Source organism: Struthio camelus, chromosome 1, assembly GCF_040807025.1.
Source record: "Struthio camelus isolate bStrCam1 chromosome 1, bStrCam1.hap1, whole genome shotgun sequence".
Classification (NCBI taxonomy): Eukaryota; Metazoa; Chordata; class Aves; order Struthioniformes; family Struthionidae; genus Struthio; species Struthio camelus.
In genome coordinates this window covers 105103041-105122788 of record NC_090942.1, presented here as the reverse complement: position 1 = coordinate 105122788, position 19748 = coordinate 105103041, and the positions used below count along the sequence as shown (strand labels likewise).

The following is a 19748-nucleotide window of genomic DNA, read 5'->3' as shown; positions in this document are numbered from 1 at the left end:
TCACTTCCAGAAGTGTCAGGTCAGGCTTTCATTCCTCCTTTACGTTCCTGCTAGGCTTTTTTGTTTGTTTTGCTTCTTGATTGCCTCCTTTTGGTTCTTAACACTCATCCTCACTAAAAAGTCCTCCCGTACATAAAGGCATAAAAGGAATCTTAGCGTTCCCCAGATTTGTGTCTGAGAGTTTTAAGGCTGCATCACAGTCTAGCAATGTTGCCTAGTGTTTTTGGTCTCTTCTAGCATCAAAATTATTTGCTCTCCAGTTGAGCACAGAACACCATGCAAGCAGAAAAATACATGGGATTGGGACAGAAACATAAACGATCTCCTGTAGTATCTGAAGACACAGTATGAGACTCCTTCCCTCAAGATTTGTTCCATATGAGCTTTGAAATACGCATCTCACTGCGCACTAATGACTAACTCCTTTCAAACAATCAGTTCTCTTAACAGTTTTTTTTTCTTTTAATTATTGTTATATGGGAGTGGATTCAGGAATTCCTTTCACTATATTCAAGGACATAATGCAAAGAGTTTTCATCCTAGTGTGGAATATGTCAATATTTAATTACGAAGCTTTACAAAAGTCTGGTGAAGTCAACTGCTTCACAGTTCCAGCCCAGAAGTTTTATATGGCTATATGCAGAGAAGTTACTTTTTACAACAGTATTTAATGCGGATCATAAATCCACATGGGGAATGTTTCAACAGATGAATACAAAAATCATCCAGATCTTATTTTCTTCCATATAACAGCAGCTAAATAATAGGTTGGAGTTGAACTGTTCGGATCACTGGAGCTGAATAGTATCCTTTTCCCACAGAATTACTCACCAGTTCTGACTTTTACAGCACCAGCTAACAAATTCAGCTTCTTAACCTGTCTTCAAATGAGGAAAAAAAAGCATCAACTAAACGACGTTCTTTTTGAAGACTTCATGAAGTTGTTCTGCTTGTTCTATATATCAGAATGCTATTACCTTAAAGTAATTAGTGTCAGCTCACACGGTATTCAAAGCAACAGCCCTGACCTTAAGGAATTGACTTTAAGCTCATTTACAGTATATCATCAGCTGCATATACTGCTTTCAGCTATGTTTCAGTATAACACATTTAACACAGTAAAGGTATTTTATGATGATGTATATCTTGGTCAATATTTTGAATGTTAAAATATTAAGTACACTGTGGTACACAATAAAATTATGCCTATGTGAGATAACCGTAGTGATAAGCTCTCAAAACTGGTATTTGTGATTATATTCATTCACATAATTAGCAATAAAGCAAGAAGCTTGATTTTAAGATTAAAAATGTAATGCTACCATAAGTGTGGATATTATAGTTATAACTGAATAGAGATATTGCTGAAAATGTTTATGTTCTGCATGTTTATAATGGCTTCTATAATTATAATTTGAGAATGGCAATTCTGATTAATAAAGTTTGACAATTATAAATGCGTGCAAACTTCATATACATGCTAAAAACAGATGTCTTAAATTAGATTAATATTCTGATATTGTTAGTTTAAAAAAAAAATCTGTCAGCAGTATGGGGAATTAACAGTAGAATACTGCAACCACTTACAGTACAAGTACTTGCACAGAGTCTCTGTTGAAGACATGGCTTCCAGAAAACTAGTTAGAAATGAGGAGAGGCTAGTGGGAAAGGGCAAAATTTTCCAAAGTTCTCAGGTCCAACTGAGAGGTCAATAATTTAGGAGCTTCCATCACTTCTTACTGCTTTTGAAAACATTAACTGTATCTTTTTTGAGATTCATAGTCTTCATTTCAAAAACTGTATTCAAGTGCATCGACTTTTTATCTCTATCCTTGCATAGGTATTTAAGGTTTTTCTCAGAGAAGTAGCAGTGCCTATTTGTGAGAGTTCAATGCCAGTAAGTGTTGCGTCTCACACAGAAGTCAGTCAATAGTCATGATCACGAGATAACACTACCTGTGATAAAAAAAAAAAAGAACCCTTTGAAAAAACAGTAATGTAGGTATGATGTTCCTGTTTGACTAGTTATACAACCACAAGTAAGGAATGATCATTTTTCCAAAATAAATTTCTAGATGCTCTACCGATTAATTATATAACCCTAACCTTGATGCCATTAAAACCAGTCAATGCTTTGACACACTTGATGAATAATCACTGTGGATAAGTACTTCATTCTAGCTACGGTGGAAGTAAAACATATTTATCATTTTTTCTTCATGCAATGGTAGGTATTATTTCAGCACGGCAGGGAAACAGACCCCGTTTCTGCCTTCCAAAGACTAATCAGACCATCAGGTCACCAGAAGCAATGTCAATTATATTTCTGGAAGTAGAAGGATATTTATTACATTTAAACATTTCAAAGTGTAAGTTGTCTGGAGAAAAAAAAAACACACTTTGCAGCTTTATGTGGATATTTAATGACAACCATTTACAGAGACAGAAGACAGTCAGCAGCTATTAAATAACCTGAAGACAACTGTATGGTCACAAACAGCCACATAATGAAGGCTTGCAACTTCAGAGCTCCCTAGCTTACCCTCATTTTCTTTCTAAATGGCAATCTCTCTTTATATTCTTACTTCTTCTGTGTCCCCTACCAGGAGCAACTGAGCTGTGCACAGAACCAACTACACAGAAGGAGGAATAACACCAGAACAGGTCTGGTAAGAACTTCCTTTTGTGCAGGTATCATACTGTGTAGCTGCTTCATGTCTTTCGCTGGTCACATACTCTGAGAACCTGGTACACTTCAAATCCATTAAACAAATCGGTACATCCTGGGAATGGAACTTGCGTTTCTCAAAAAAGAGAGAACTGCATATTAAGCGATTCAACTGCAACCTAGAAGATATATTTTTAAACACCCATAGGGCCTGCAGCAAGGCATATAAATTGTTTTCTACAATTGTCTTGAACTTAACACCAAAAAATGAAATAAAAACACTGGGTGCTATAAAATCTAACCTAGCTTTGGATGGTGCATACTTTTAGTGCTGCTCTGTATCTGAATGAAAAAATAAAGCCAGTTAGTATTCCCCTAATGGTGCGCAACAACTACAAAGCAAAACCAGACACTCAACACTGCAGAAAAATATTAACAGTGGTGGAGTGGGGGCGTGGGGGGGGGGGGGACAACTTTTTTTGCCTTTGAAGATAAATTGGAGATCAAATTTGTTTGAAAAGATCAATCATATCACTACACTGTAAAGTCGGGTAACAGAACCTGAATTAATTCAGTAAAAATCCATTTCCAAATCAGCATCCTAACATTCAAAATGTAGCTGCAGAAGCTATCTAATTCCATCTTTAAAATATCCTATGTCAGCTTAGAAAAGCTCTTGGCCTGGTGTTTTTCATTTACTTTTATTACTGCCTGCTTCTGATTATAGCCCAACTGTAGTGAAACCTCAGACAAGTGTTTTACAGGCTAGTTCTGCCCTCAGTTCCATTCCCCGGCCTCCCGTTGCGTCGTTATCCAAGGAGATCGTTAAGATCCACTCCAGTTTTTTCCTTCTGAATTTTTATGAACAAAAAAGTTTTGGCACCACTCATTTTACCTACAAAAGTTAGCTTGGCTAATTTTTGTCAATATTTGCCCTGCTGAAACGTTAAATGACACTCATTGCCTGCTTATCTTCTCTTGCCCATTTTGATCTCTGCAGTGTTTTCCCCCATAACACGGGCTTCACAGTTGCATTCTATATTAAGTCTCAGCAGTGCCACATAAAATGCTGATAACTTCTGCAGATTTATATGCTTGTCCTGTTTCGCCTGTTTTTACTGCTCTACGCTCATTTCTCAAAATTATTCCTGGAGTCTTTCTGTTGGATTGTACCTCACCACACAACCACGTTTTCATTTTGATTGCCAATTCCCACAGTCACGTTTTGTTTTCACTTTCATTAACAAATGCTCTTGGCAGAATTAAACAACTGACTGAAAAATCTTCAGGCCAGGAGGATTTATTTTGCATCCGTATAGCACATGGCACAGAGTTTTACTGTGCACATCCTGCACGGTCCCTTCTGCATGAGCTACGGCACATCTTTTAGAAAGACGCGCAGTCTTGATTCAAGGACTTCTACAGACAAAGATTCCTGCACTTCCACAGATAACTTGTTCCAGTGGTTAGTTACGCTTGCTGTTTGAAGCACAGCAACTACCAGAGTGAGTCAGACCCAAGATGATCTAATCAGCAGCCTGTCACAGTGACCACTATCAGATGTTTCAGAGCAAGGTATAAAAGCCTGAAAATAATCTGTACTCTGCTACTTCTGCCTTTCATATTTGTTTTCTTCCTGTTCTCCAATAGTCTTAGTCTGAAATACGAGGTTTCGTATCTCTTTAAAATCATCACTGACTGCAGTAACTGGATATTCTTTCTTCTTATGAATATTCAATCCGCTTTCTAAATCTTGTTAAAATCTGGGTGTAAATGTGCCAAGCACTCAATTTTCTGTGGCACTCAGCTCCACGGTTTAATTACACACTGTGCAATAAAATTAATTCTCATCTTTAAAACGGTTTTGAATTTCCCATCATTTAACCTAGCTGAATGTATCCTTCCTTATTTTTGCAGTTAAATGAAATAAGGAGCACGTACGTTCCTGGCCTAGACCATTCATGTTTCAACATAGTGTGTTTCCAGTGACCATTTCAGCCAAATTGTTAGGCCAGACATCAGGCTCATTGATGTGGACTCCCCAGGTCACTCTTGAAGTCCCTGCAATAGGCAAGTACATGGTTCCGTTAATCCTCTGTAATAGTGGCTGCTTTAAACGGGATTCATAGTCAGAGCTTACCAGTTCTTTTGTGAGTGTTGGAACACCCATCATAACCCTAAGTCCTATGCCTTTCCTTGCTACAGAAGCTACCATGAGTTCAATAAAAAATATTATGCATACAGCGACTCAACAGAAAAGATTCCACTCGAGCAACGGTTTCTCAGTCTGTGGTATATGGAACCCTGCAAGTTCGCAGAATACTCTGAAGGGATCTGTGAAAGATACCAAAGCGTAACACGCTATATAAAAAAGCCACAGCAAGGAAACTTCTAACAAACTTTGCATCTCCACTAGATACATTTCAGGAATCCATGCATTTAGAAAGGTTGAAAACCATTGCAACGAAACATGCTGTACTGGTCCCAGACAGTATTGTATCAAAAAAATAACCAATGCAACCACTATCTGCGCTAAACAGCACAAACAGATTCATCATTTATCTCCTACATGTGGCTATCCCTAAAAACACTGGCACTTTAGGTCCGTAAGAGGTTCATTTTCAATCCTACTACACAAACACACAATTCCATCGCGCTTGCATTCTTTTGCAAATACACAAATCCATTTTCATAAACATACTAACAGATGATCAGAAATCCAATCTGAAAAACAGTAAGACACACCCATGTAAAATTTTATTCTCCAATTTGCTATTATGAAATTGGGAGGAGTCAGACAGACAAGAAGTTGACATCCAAGCAAACGGAAAGGCAGAACCTGTAAATCTCCAAAAGGCAGCCTCCTCTAGCTTGATAAAGCACATTTTCTTCTTCTTACTAGAAATTAACTTAGATTATGATGAGTGATGGGATAATGCACTGAAATTCACATTGAGAATGAAATGCATAAAGCCCCTTTTTATTGTCAAGATGGTAGGACATGGTTGTGTCACTGAAAATAGTGCATTTTGAGCATGAATAAGAATGAAATGCCAAATATCCAATGATGTTTCTCCACCAAAGTTATACTTGGAGTCCTTACTTTGGGCAGGGGAAGAAAGAACGGGGACGTGAGAGTTAATATAAGTTTTTCAATTAAATTCAATCATTAAATTTAGAACTCTCTCTGAATTAAGCTCCTTTCGATTCTCTGCACATCTAAATGCAAATTTTTATGTGCTTTTTTTCCCCCCTACATTCTCAGAGCTCAAATGACAACTGTTACAGTCAAGAAAGGAATACTCAGAAGTAGCAAATCAGACAAAACATGTGTAGAGAGAATGTAATGTTATTCATATCTTAGATTCTTGTTCTTAGATCTTCCTCCTAAGGGTCTGATTTTGTTGTGGTCCGAGTTATACTTTGCCATTGTTTTTGTTACTAACTTTTAGGAGGGGCAAATACACCAGAGAACCTCTTAAATGAACTTGGGAGCACAGCTGGATAAAAGCTGAACCAAGAATTTGAGAGCAGATATATCTAAATATTTACATTTTGACAAAGGCACATACCCTCATCTTCTGGGGCTTCTGCAGATAATAAGCCAAAAAACAGCTAACACCACACCCCAAATGAGTAAGCTTGGGACTTCTTCTATTATTTTTAAACACACAACTACTCATTCAAGGTGTTGGAGCCCAAACGTCAGTAAGTCTTTGCTGCAAGACAGCGATTCCTTAGGCTACTCCTCCATTCTTTGGCCATTTATTCTTGAGCATAACCTGAGTACATTTTATCTCTGTCCACGACAACACCCAGGGAACAGAGGCTTGGTGAAGGTAGCATGAAGCCTCTCAGAGCAGGAAGCAGATCTGCTGCACTGATCCAAGCTGGCAACTCACGTGAATGAGATTCATCTCAAACACTTGAGCCTAACCCCACTATGCATTTTAAAACCAGTTACTACATCTCCCATACCCTAGTGCAGACTGAGCACATTAGCAAGCTCTCAACAACACACTTCCTGACTTCTTGCATATGCTCTGAGAAATGAGCTCCTTGGAAATGTTTACATTATGCATTAGCACCAGAATCGCGCTGGAGTCATTCCTACTGTTTTACTGCTGCTAAAAGCAACCCACAGCACTCAGCAGGCTGACGCTCAGCTGCGAATGGGGACACGTGGTGTCTGCAGAGACACGGCAGCTGGATCCCAGCACTGCATGGGAGTTGTGACCTTCCACAGGAGCATGGTGGTCTGCTAAGGTGCTGGTAGCATCTTGCCTCGGAAAAGGTAAGTCTCCTCAGGATCCATTGAGTTTGATATCTCTCATTTGGGACACGATATTATAATCTAGCACAGCATCCCTGAAAGGATAAAACCTTTAGTTTAAAGGCTTCTGCAAGCTTCAGCATGTGTCCCAGTAGTAAAAGTTGGGTTACTACAGCTATATATTTTCTCTATGGCCAAAAGCACTAAGTATTTACCTCTTAATAATGGAAACGTAGGTAGCACAGCATAATGGAAACAATTGTCCTTCCTTTTTCTTTCTCCTCACTTCCAGCTAATCTGTCACCTTACAAAATACTGTTTTAGTGCACTCAGCAAATATCCTGCATCTGATGCTTGACTGTAGAGCCAACAGGATGGAAAAGACAGAGACAGGACAGGGATTCTCAGGCTGAATGGGGAAGCCATGAGGTGATACTACAGAGAAGAGAGTTCTGTTCTGCTCATGCCACTAAGGGCTGTTAGGGAAGGCTAGTTTCTGTTTGGAGATGCTGGACTAGAGGACCACACCACAAGCCGCAAGGATGACTTGGAGGACTTGTGAAGGGAACATGCGCTCCCGCCTTTCAGATGCCAAGGAGGACAGAAAGGGTGAGGAAGGCAAGGTTGCTATGGAAAGATGGAGAAAGGTGAGGTTCGCTAACAGCCCCAGGCTGTGCAGTTTCAATCGGGCTTTTGCTTTAGGAGCCAACAGAGTACTCGAGCAAGGTAACCATACTCAGCTCCAGCTTGTAATATGGAGTGGCAAGGCTTAAGAGGAACAATATCATTCTTCTTGCAGGGGCCCAGAAAAAACACATTAGCCCACTCATTTTTCAAGCAGCCTCTAGTGAAATCAAATGCAAAATCTATTTAGAGAAGCGTTTGGTGGGAGTCCACAACACTTGCCTATTTTCAGAGCCTGAGAAACAAAGATGTTCTGTATCCTGCTTATCTGTGCATTTCTCTCACTTTGGTGACGTTAAAATGCACTACTTTTATGGTGTACACAGAATTAACTAGCTGGCAACAATTGTGCTAAACTTTACGGTGACAATTGATTTTCAAGAAAGTGGGTTAATACAGACCTTTTCTGATACAAGCTTCTTTTTCACTCTTTTCCTAAACACTTGTCAATAATCAATTTATTCCATTGTCTCCAACTAAGTTGATTCTTAAAAAAAAATCTAGTCAAACTGCTGAGCACACAAGGGCTCTAGAAACTATGGCTTGACATCCCAAACTAACTAGCCAATCATTTGTGCTTTGTTTCACTTTTTAGCAAATTAAACTTCCCCCCCCCCATACCCATTATTTGTGTACCAATACATGAAAATGGACACAGTGTTGATATATGGAAATTATAAAATTAACAACATGAGAAGTATTGAGTTAAGTCCCCATCCTCATCCCTAAGGTGTTTTGCTATTTGGTAGTATTTATATAGATTATCTGTTTTGCTCTCCTCATGCATCTAAAATCTGAACTCTCCCTGGATACAGTATTTTATCTAACTAGCTTGAACAGAATCAGACCCATGAAGTCTATCAACTGATTCAGTTCAAACAAGGCAATAATTCAATTCTTTAACTAGTACTACAGAAAATAGATTAAAATATATTAGGCTGCATTCAGAAATACAGCAAGTAAATACATTCCAGTGTGCTCTTTCTTATGCACCATATAATTCAGTTTGCAGCAGCTTTTTATCTCATTAAGATCAGTTTTCTGAAGCAGAATATCATGGTGTCACCATTAACAGAAATACCAGTTTTGTCCTTTTGCAGTAGTGCCACATATTCTGTTCTGTTTATACATACACACACACATTTTGCTACACATACAAAGTTTTCCTGGAAACTCATAGTTCTTTTCTAAATACAGGTGAACCCTGAACTCTATTTTAAAGAAAGAAAATCTACATTATATAACACAGTATCTGTAACCAGGGATATGAGAGCCTAGACATTCCCTGTATTGACAAGAACAGTTGTTTCTCAAGAACAGTTGTTTATATACTAGAAATGCCTTTTTATGAGCTACTGTTGCCTTGGAAACCACTAGTAAAAATGAAAATTTTGTCTCCGTGGAAAGAAACATACTATTCAGTTATCTCAGAAGTTGCCTCATCTTTCCTGAGGAATCTGAAACACAAAGACTGGAGGTTGACTGTTATTAGGTCTTAATTCCCTTCTTGTATTCTGAAATTATATCGTGCTGTAAGTCTTGCCATCCATGATAGCAAACAGAGGCAAATCTCTTATTTCCAACACACCTTCTTATCAAAAAGATATTTACATTCTTTCTCTCAATATGTTGGAGGAGCAGGGGGAAAAACACAAAAACAGGCTTCACAAGTTGGAAAACAGTCTTCTGAGATTTCAGTCTTTTCTCACACTCTCAAAACAGGTAAGAGCTCTTCTATGAGTAGTGTCACAGCCTGAAGTTCTTGGGAGACATACTGACTTTAAATTGTAGTACCCTGGGGGCAAGCACTCCATCACTCTTTGTTGATTATTGTTTCCTAACTAGTGTTTCAGTGTAAGCACAGAGTGTAATAATTTTTTTCAAAACTTTCCCTGTGCTATTGTTTTTCCTAGACTTCAAACTCTGCTTTTTGCCCTACGTGTCGGAGGATATGCCAATAGTCAGAATGTAACATGCCCTAAGACAGTGAGGAAAAAGGAAGATGCATATACCGGATGATAACAGGAGGACAAGGCAAAAGATGGTGGTCACCTCTGACTCAAGGCTGTACCTGCTAAGACACAGAAACTATAGAGGTAAAAGGGCTTCTTGGGTTATTTTGGGAGGGTTAACAACACGTTTAAATAATTTATTTGTCTTTTGCTCGATTTCACTATTTTTACATGTCTAGGAATAGATACATCCACTGTTGAGGCTCACATCACAGATAGGATGAAAGAAAACCCGATCCTTTGGCTTCTGATTGACTAATTTTTTTGGTAGCCATTTTTAACCAAAGAAAATAGCCAATCGTAGCATTCTATTTCTAGCACCAAAACTCAGGTAAAAAAGAAGAAAAAAAATAAATTTCTTCCAAACACTGACAGACAGTAGTGTATTGGGAGAAGATGAATAAAGGAAATACGAGCCTAAAAGGAATACTATACAATATGTAGACCAATTCTATGGATTTCTTGTACCTATAGGCAACTCATCTGTCACAAGAAAGGCTTTGGCAGTGGGGTGGGGGGAACATGACTGCTAAGAGCATAGAGTCTTGGTAGAGGCACTGAGGGTTTCAACTGCATATGACAAAAACACAGTACGAATATACACATGCTGTAAAAGCTCTAGTAACACCTGTGGCCTGTTGTTGGGAAAACATTCATGAGTTCTCCCAGAATACCAGGTGATGGATAACTTGGATGTCAGAATACTCCAAGAGTATTAGTAGAACAGTTACCCTATAAGCTGTGTTTCCCTAAGAAGAAATCCTGAACTACTTACTTACTTTTGCATGGCATTCACAGAAAGGAAGAAAAGAAAGAAAGGAAGAAGTCACCATAAGGTGCCAGTAGGTTTTGCTAGTGAATAGTTTCTTGCCTTACAGGAGAACGTTTATGATTTGTAGCAAGTAAAATACTGAGCTCATAATTCTCTTCAAGTACCACACAGCTAGAGTTCAGACTTGCCAAGTTTTGCAAGGCATCAAATCCCAACTAACAAATTCCTATATGTTTGGGAGAAATGGATTTCTTCCCGACTGGTTTTTCTGATCCCATTCAGATGTCATTTCCTGACCAGTAAGGTGACTTCTTTTATCTTTTTACTTACCATAGAAAGAAAGGGTGATCGGGAGAAATGCCTGTGGTGTAATTGTCAGTGAAAACTGGGATGGCATGTCACCTTTCCAGTGTGGGGTTTTATTATCATCTGTTACTGTGAAAGTCTGCTCAAAGGGTGAACTCTTTCACAGAGTCCTCCTTGGCCTCTATGACAGAGATCTACCCCCCACTCGCCCACCTGCCTTTTGTGCTCATGACTGTGCTGTGTCCCTTTAAAAATGGGACTGGGCTATTCAACTCCCTAAAGGGACAAACATCCTGAACCTGTTCAAGGGGAGCAAGGCTCAGAGGATGGAGGATATGGAAGACAGGAGCATCCCAGGGAAGACTCTACTATCACCAGATGATGCAGAGTGAGCGCAGTGCGGAACAGGGACTGGAGCACTCAGTCCACCTGCAGAAGTGAGGGAAAGAAATTTCTCAAGGACCAGAGGGGACAAAGCAGAATTTGTCAGACTCAAAGCTGCAAAATGAACTGCAATTGACACGCAGGCTGCATGCAATAGCCCACTTGCAAAGATGGAGGAAGGGGTCAAATGAGTTGTTTAAAATGCTTTTAATTTCTATTTTGCCTGATGCTGCTGCTTTGAATTTCCCCTATTTAAAAAAAGTTTCTAGTTGATATTATAACAAAACATAGCATTTCCCCCCTGCCCCAAGTTTCAAAGGTTTTTGGTATTCTTTTCAGAGTTCAAGGTCAGAGCAGATTCACCTGAAAGCTCTGGCTAATTCGTTGTCCCACCACTGGCCAACAGCCTCTGTAACGTCCCCTCCTGATTTGCCGTGTCCCGATAGACCTGCTACAGCTACCTGCTCAGCAAGACTGCCTAATTTCCTGCTACAGCCCGTGGTTGCAGCCTTGGAGGCCTGAGGGCATTGGCTCTGAGACGACCTGCCTACAACAGCGGCCTCACACTTGTGGACCATCACAGTAACCGAGCACGTAAATTGATACAAAATAGTGAGCACTTCATCAAAATCTGTCCTATGTTTCAAGAAAGTCCATTAACACAGATGCATTTCCACGAAATGTTTCTGTTTTAACAAAGTAGAATTTCCTGAGGAAAAGCAGCTCTAGCTATGATAAAAAAAAATGGAGACACTAATGACTGCGAGAAACTAACCGTTCAGTATCCGTTAGAAACTTACAGGATAGGTAATAGCTGAAAACCTCAAAATATCACTTGGTGTTTTTCCTGAACCTAAGTGAGTAAAACTGCTTTGCAATTTCCAGTGCCTTCCACCAGCTGAACACTGCAAAATCAACACCGAGTAATGTAATTTAGTTTGCCTTTCGTCATGGGCGCTTGCTGCCAGTCAAACATGCTCACGCGCACAATTAGCAAGGCTCAGCCAACATGCAGTAACTTGTTAAGCTGCAGTAATATTTATTTTTCCTCCAATCCTCAGACTTTAGTGTTAAGCAAAAGAGGTTTTGAGAACTAAATGAACCAAGTCTCCTCTACAGAGGGAGAAACTATGAGGTTTTGTGGCCTGAACATTAACGCTGCAAGAAAACCTTGTAATTTGACTTGCTCTGTTTTAGTTAGCTTGCAATTCTGCATAGACCTTGTTCTAAGTAGTGGCTGAAATTTACAGTGAACTTCTCTGAAAATACCTGTTTGAGGTTTAAACTAAGAAAATCTGTAATCCCATTTCAGTAGCTATATTGAATTCAACAGAACAAGCAAAGTACTTACTACAATGCAGTTAAATTAGATGAGTTCCTCATTTTGGCCATAAATCACCTTTTAAAGAGAAAGTATTTTTGGAGAAGTAGGTTGAAATAAATTATTTAATGCTAATTTATTATCTCCATTAGCATTCTGTCACTGTTCCCTCTCATGGGAACAGACCAATTCAGAGCATTTGGGGAGAATATTAATGAGAACGTGCCATGGCTCTGAAGTCATTTTAGTTTCTATTAGTGATAGAGATTAACATTACTTGAAATCAGCTTATGTTTAGCTATGATTCTTAATGTTACGGTAATAAAGAGGTAATTGAAAAAAGTAATTGAACATTTTGCTGTAATGAATTAGTGCTATATCTAGACTTTTTTTGGACACCAACACACTCAGTTTCCCATTTTCTTCATGCTGCAAATGCAGTTTGTTTCTTCTAAGTCGAATTTGAGTAAGCTTCTCCAGGTTCAAGATTTTTTCACTTCAGAGAGAAAATATTCTCCCTTATAACAGCAATTTACCTGAGTAGTGTAATGAATTTTAAGTATTAATGGGATGAGACTTAAACCTTGAGAATAAGGTTGTACATAACCTGTTAGAAAGACTCTTGTTTTCAGAAAAATTTTTCAGTAAAATAAAATAAAAAATTAATTTATGAATGCAAGGCTTGATACCCTGCTTCTAACAGTGGAATCAATGCTATTTCCCTCTCCCACCTTCCCCTTTTAAGGGCATATCTTTGTAAATGCACAAAGGGAAGTAAAACAGGAAAGGCTGTGGAAACCCAAGAATGGAAAAGTCTCCCATCTACACCTGCTTTAAAAATTGCTTTAACATTTTCATTTGCTTAAAAATTTTCAAAGATTATTATAAACCACTCACCCAACCAAAATCAAAAGGACTTCCCTTAAGAAACTGGCAGTGTTATCAAAACACATGCACTGACAGTGGAACAAAACAGGCCAATTCAAACTACTATTCCTATGGCACAGACAAGTCTGAAACAGGAATAACAGAAAAATAGCTGACACAAGGCAATAAAGTGTTCATATTAGATAAGAGAAACTTACGCTTGTTGTGTAAGCAGCTTCAGGGTCGTCCTCCAACACTCGTGACAAACCAAAATCAGAGACCTTACACATGAGGTTACTGTTGACCAAAATATTACGGGCTGCCAGATCACGGTGTACATATCCCATGTCAGAGAGGTACTTCATGCCCGATGCAATTCCACGCAGCATGCCAACCAGCTGGATCACTGTGAAGTGGCCATCATGCTTCTGCAAGTCAGTTAAAGTGCAAGTTCAAAGAACATAGCTAGTTTTCATGAATTTCATACCAGTGCTATTAACTACAGCTTGTATTTAAAAGGCATTCATAACCTGTCCAGCCAACCAGCCCACTGCAAAGTTTTTTTTTGTTTTTGTTTAACTTGTTCTGCAGCATTAGCTATCCCATCTGTGGTTCATCCCCCTTCTCTTCAACAATTCTGTACTCTCCATGCTCTTTCCACTGACAGCATTTAATGGCATTTATCCTCAACTAAAAACACTTTCCCCAAACTCAATTTTGTAATGTAAGAGTGACAATAAGCAGAAAAATCCTTTCTCATCATCTCTTATTCCATGCCCTCAGGAAATAAGACGTGCTCCTTTAATTGCTGCAGTCTTGGTTGTCTGCATGAGATACTGCTCTTTTCTCACTGCTTTTTTCTGGTTTCCCCCCCCCCCCCTTTTTTTTTAAGCTGGAAATTTGTGGCAGTGACTTTTGTACCTCGTGTTTGTACTGCATCTAACACCACATCTGGATACTAGACTGAAAAACAAGATTTGGGCTGAGGTTCAGGAGTCACGTACGGCCTTTCCACAGTCCTCCCAGGTGACCGAGGAGGTCATTTAAGCCCAGATCCAAAAAAGCGCGAAGCTGTTTAACTCCTGCTGAAATCCATTGGAGTTAAACACCCAAATATGAGTTATGTTGTCAGCAATGCTTATCTATCTGGTTAATCTTGGTGGACCTCACTTCCCTATCTGTAAAATGAAAATTAGCACTTCCGTACATTGTAAATGGTTAATAAAAGGATCAGAAGCTTATTGGATACTGTGGCAGTGGTAACCAAGTGAGAACGTATTCAGAAATCTGATTAGGGCTCTTTGCCTGGTTTATATCTGCTCTATCTACCCTTTACAGCAAGCTGCTTGCAGCAGTATTTTTGCTACCTCAGCTGGCAGATATTTAGCTTCTCATGGATTATTCAGTGAGCCAGACTTATTTTAGCAGGAAGAGCCAAATAAAAAAAACCAAACAACTCTTTCCTGCAAGCACGTTAACTTTCCATTTTTTCCCCTTGAACATCTTCAGCATTGGACTACATACAAGTAGCAATGTCCTGATCAGCACTCAGGGCATCTCTGTTGCTTAGTTCATCCATCTAAGTCACATGGATTTTGCAAGGGGGAACTTAAGAGTAAGTTCAGTCAATTCTTTAGATTCAGCAAAGCAGTAAGCTGAACTGTACAGATATGCTTAACTCGATCTCCGATCAGCAAAGTATTTCTGAGCATCCATTAGCATTCACTGATTTGGGGTCTACAGCTAGCTAATCAGGACTGGAATTTAAAAAAATAAGGAGAAATTAGTATTTGGCCCCTTTCAGTTCTTAGCAGTGTCTTATTCACCCAAGATAAGTCTGCACTGATGGTAGCTGCAGCTGATGCATCAAATAACGGTTAAAGGACATCCCACATAACGTAAGCGGAGAGTGAAAACTTTAACAATGTTCTCCAAAAGCTTTGTTATCCCCTGTGCTCCTTTGTCTGTGGGGACATCTTATGCACTGCAGACAATTAGGTCTCTGAGACAAAGAGAAACATGTGCTTTTATAGCTCCTACTACAATAACAGATGGGTGGGTCCCCACAGCAGCTTCTACTAAGAATAACGCATCTTTCTCTAGGACTAAGCTTCCCTTATGCTGAAGGCTGATAAAAGGCAGCATCACAGTGAGCAAGCACTCAGTTAAGGCACTCAGTCATTGGTTAAATATGGAAAAATAGATCTCTGAGAGAAATTTTGCACAGATCTGTTAAACAAATGAGCTTACTGAAGCACAGCAACAAAATTGCTTTCCCTTTTGCGTATCACAATTTTTCTGCTGTATCTCAGATAAAATCTCTCAAGTGTAAACCTAGATCTTAGAAGTGAAGAAAAAAATACTTAAAGAATAGAAACGTTCTTCATCAACATGACCCATTCCAGAGGTCTCAGCTGTAATTAATGTATAAAAGACGACCCAGATAGGGAAAGGTTTGGTGTTACTTGCTCCTCACTTTATTAATCCATCTTCTGAGTCAAAGCAGTACCAGATCAAGACCTGCCTCTAATATATATTATATCTGCACTTGAATCAAGAATTTGGACATTCTTAAATGGAGATTAAAAAGTGCTTTGTACTTGATTACTTGGGGCACATAACAGGCTGCTGAATTGAGAGAGTTGCTTGCCTACATAGAATTTGGAGGAAAAAATTCTCAGTGCCACTATTTGATTAAACTCTGTTGGGTACAAACAAAAAGAAAGACAAACTTAACAAGCTGAAAAGGCAGAGTTTATACAGATTCTGCAGTTTGTAGAGGTTGCACAGTGTTTTGAAACATTTTCAATTCCCTTCATAAACTCAGTCAGCAGAAGAGCCGAAGCAGCAGGATATGAAAGCAAGGATGGATAGTATTTACTAGTTAATACTGTTAAGTCAGGTTAAAACAAAAAGCAGACAAAAAAAAAGAAAGAGAAGGGGAAAAAGATATAAACAACAGATATGCAATTAGACTTCAAAGCTGCTAGCCTAAACCAACATATCACAACGCAAGAGTTTGGAAACTAACACAGCTAGTCTGCTAAAACACCCTATGGTCTCATACTGCCCAGAAACAGTCATATTTATGGAGCCACATGTCCATCAGTGGCAACACAAGACAGCTGTCTCACAAACTTCTCCAGACAAAGCACATTTACTGTTAGGATAGATTCATAATAACCTTTTCTCTTAGAAGATAGTCACTGTTCCTCCTGATCCAGTGCTCTATAGCCTTCTTGCCTTTAACTCATCAACCTATATGCCCTCCCCACTTTGCTGTCTCCACCAAGGCCACCTGTAAGCAGTTAGCTTTGCAGATAGCATTCAGGTGAGGGTGAAGGTAAGACTCCAAGTATGGTAACCATACATTTTATAAATGGAAATCCCCTAGTACAGGGCTACCAGATTCCTCATTATAGTCCCCTACCAAAAGAATAGGGAAGCTTTCAGAGTTCCAAAACACATCAGCAATAGATCCTTTAAATAAAAAAATTCTATTGAGCAATTAAGCAAAAAGAGACGTAAGAGAATATTCTTAATTACTTAAAGCCTCTTCCAATAAAGTAAGGACACGAGCCCTATCCAATATTTCATTTATTGAAGCCACACTGGATTTGATGTTTTTATTTAACAATTCCATCTCCTCAATTCACTCAAACCTTACTAAGCTGTGTGCAAACAATTCAGTCTTCACAATCACCCTGCATGGGTATTTTCCTTTTTTAAGCTGAATGTTGAATTAGGAATTTGGAACAAAGTGCCTAGGACTTACTTTTGGGGAAAAAAAAAAAAAGTTCCCCAAACCCCCACCAACAAAAAATGCAAACAAAACCAACCCCTCAAACCTCTAGATTTTACCTCCTCCTCATCATCATTAACAGTTTCATTGTCTCACTAGCTATTTAGAATCAAAACCTCAGACCCATCTGCAACGCTTCCCTTAACCTTTTGTCCCTTTAAATCCCAAGCGTTCATTCTTTCTTTTTAAATCTGTACTCCTTCAAATGCTTGACTGACTTCATAAAACACATCCTTTTCCACTCTTTCTAAATCTCACTGTTTGATTTGTTAGTATAGCAGAAACGCCTAAGTTAAAAACAATCTCATGCTTTTGCCATTCTCTCTCTCCTTCTTTCAAATTTCTTTGAGCTTCTGTCTTTGACACACAAAGTTCAAGCTTTTCTTCACCTTTAAAGAAATGACACACTTGCTAACATACCAGTTACAATTTTATTCTGTTCTCCTTCTTCCTCCATATATTTCTCCAAATCCTATTCCGCAACTGCTCTCCCACCCCTTCTCATGCTTGGTTTTATATCATTTCATTACGATCCTCATAGTTGGAACAGCTTCATTCTTCCTGTCAGCAAAACAATCTTCTTTCTCTCAACTCTCTCTGTAATTACTTCCTTTGCTTTGGTTTCTGTGCCAGCTGTATTCCCTTGCAATACAGAAATGATTATTTTCCCATGTATCAAAATACTTGTCTGATTTAAGCTGACCAGGACAAAGACTACGGGCCAAACTTAACCCTTGGGAATTCAACTAAGTTGGCAAAACTATAGCAGGTATGAATCTAGCCTCATATCTTCAGCATTTGTAAATCCCCATATACATTTGTGAGTCAAACGAATCCTTTGGTAACTTTCCTTTATCTCATTTCACTTACTTTTCCTACAGGGACATAAAACACTCATCTGAATGATACGGTGGCTGTTTTCCAAAGTTTATTCTGATTCCCATGCCTTATATGTGAAATGTGCTTTAGATAGGATTCCCACTGGGCTGCTAAGGGTGTTAATCAACACTGGCAGCATTCAGACCACAGTGTACTTACCACAATTATCATATTTTCCCATCAAATCTTAATCAGATTTTAATGGCTTTGCTAAATAAACTTTTCTCATCAGTTGAGTATAGAGGCAATATCTGACTCGTTGGCATTGCATTTACACAGCCCTGCTAATGCCCTGGAAAATGTTGTTTTCCATTTAGCTACTGGCACCTTGCATGCATCAAACATCCTAATCCTTTTACAGATCTTTCAGTAGCACTTACGTATAATGGGTGAGTGAAGAAGATCAGTTTCCTTCAGAGGAGGAAGAAAGAAGTCCTCTCTTAAGTTTCCCTCATTGCTTTTTACCCTCTACTTTCCAGCCCCAGCCTACACAATAGATCCGTGCTTTTCTACAAGTTCATGGAATTTTGTTCTTGAGAAGATTTTACTATCAAATAACTTTTTGGAGGTGTGGTGGGTAAAGTTCTCTGTATTGTTTCTGGACTTTCATTTATTCCAGACCTCATCTCTTTTTTTGCCCCACAGGTCAGAGTGAGATTTTAGCACTTTCAGAGCCTTATATTCTGAGAGATATACAAGATTTGCCATAAAAATTTTACTGCAGGTGATTTAGATATTGTTTTAGATTGAGTATAGCATTGAAATCTGTGTGAGCTCCTAGGTCTAACGCTGATGGTTAGGTGATGGTTTCTTTGGTGGTTTTACAAAGGATCTAGTTTTTGCTATGTATTTATTATTACTATTGTACCATGCAAAGTAAATGCTGTAACTTTATCAGGATAAATCTTTCAAGGCTCAAGTTGCAACTTGGAATTACCTAGAAATATAACTCATCCTTTATATTATCATGTGGATGGCACTTAGATTTTTATTACTGGTACTGAATTATGTCAACTAGCAATTTCTTTAATCAGCTATTAACAGGATTCCATACAATTAATAACATGTAAGTTCATAAAACATAATATACATAAAACTGAAATTACTTTAGTTCATTTTAAATACTACTGAGTGATCCCATAGGACAAGAATCTAAGTGCCTCTTCAAGCATTAAAAATATGGGTTATTATACTGTCACCAGAACAGACTATATATGCACATCTTGCTTCTACTATTAGGAATTCTTTTTCTTATCAAAAAAAAAAAAGTTCCCAGATGGAGCCCTTCCCTGGGCTTTCAAATAAATACTTTCAAATAAATACATCTTTTCCAGGTGCCCTTATTTTAAGGTGCAATAGCCACATTCAAACCTGGACAGAAGAGCAGCAATAGTCTTGTAATCTGCAACAATGCTTTCCTTTCTCAGCTACAGTAATAATAAAGGAGTGGCCTGGCATAAACAGTTGTCTGTGCCCGGTTTGGTACACATCATTGGAGAATAGCAGAGCTGGAAGGGACTTTGAGGGGCATCTGGATCATCTCGTCACCCCAACATGCTTTTCTAACCTCTTGTTAAAGACTATTAGGGCCATTATTTCTTATCTTATCCACTGTGTGCCAGGGCCATCTTAAATAAGTCTGCCAGAGTTGCTGTCTAGGCTCCCGTAAGAATTGCACTTTTATTGACACAGAGAACAGATTTCAATTCCTCCTTGCAACTGCTTTTTGTATACATGAAGACTCACCATCGCTCCACTCCTTTTCTTTGGGTCAAACACA

The 19748-nt window shown here is 38.7% G+C and overlaps 1 protein-coding gene across 7 annotated transcripts in view; it reads right to left on the bottom strand.

The window, feature by feature from the left end:
• The window catches only part of EPHA6 (EPH receptor A6), a 536080-nt gene that overhangs the window by 49683 nt on the left and 466649 nt on the right, over positions 1 to 19748 (bottom strand). For 6 of the 7 annotated variants that reach the window (XM_068909219.1, XM_068909191.1, XM_068909211.1 and 3 more), the window contains one exon: positions 13506 to 13715. In XM_068909219.1, coding sequence (XP_068765320.1) covers positions 13506 to 13715 — 210 coding nt within the window. Of the gene's footprint in view, positions 1 to 1874; positions 1957 to 13505; positions 13716 to 19748 lie in introns of those variants that run through there. The other variant, XM_068909229.1, reaches the window with a different exon arrangement.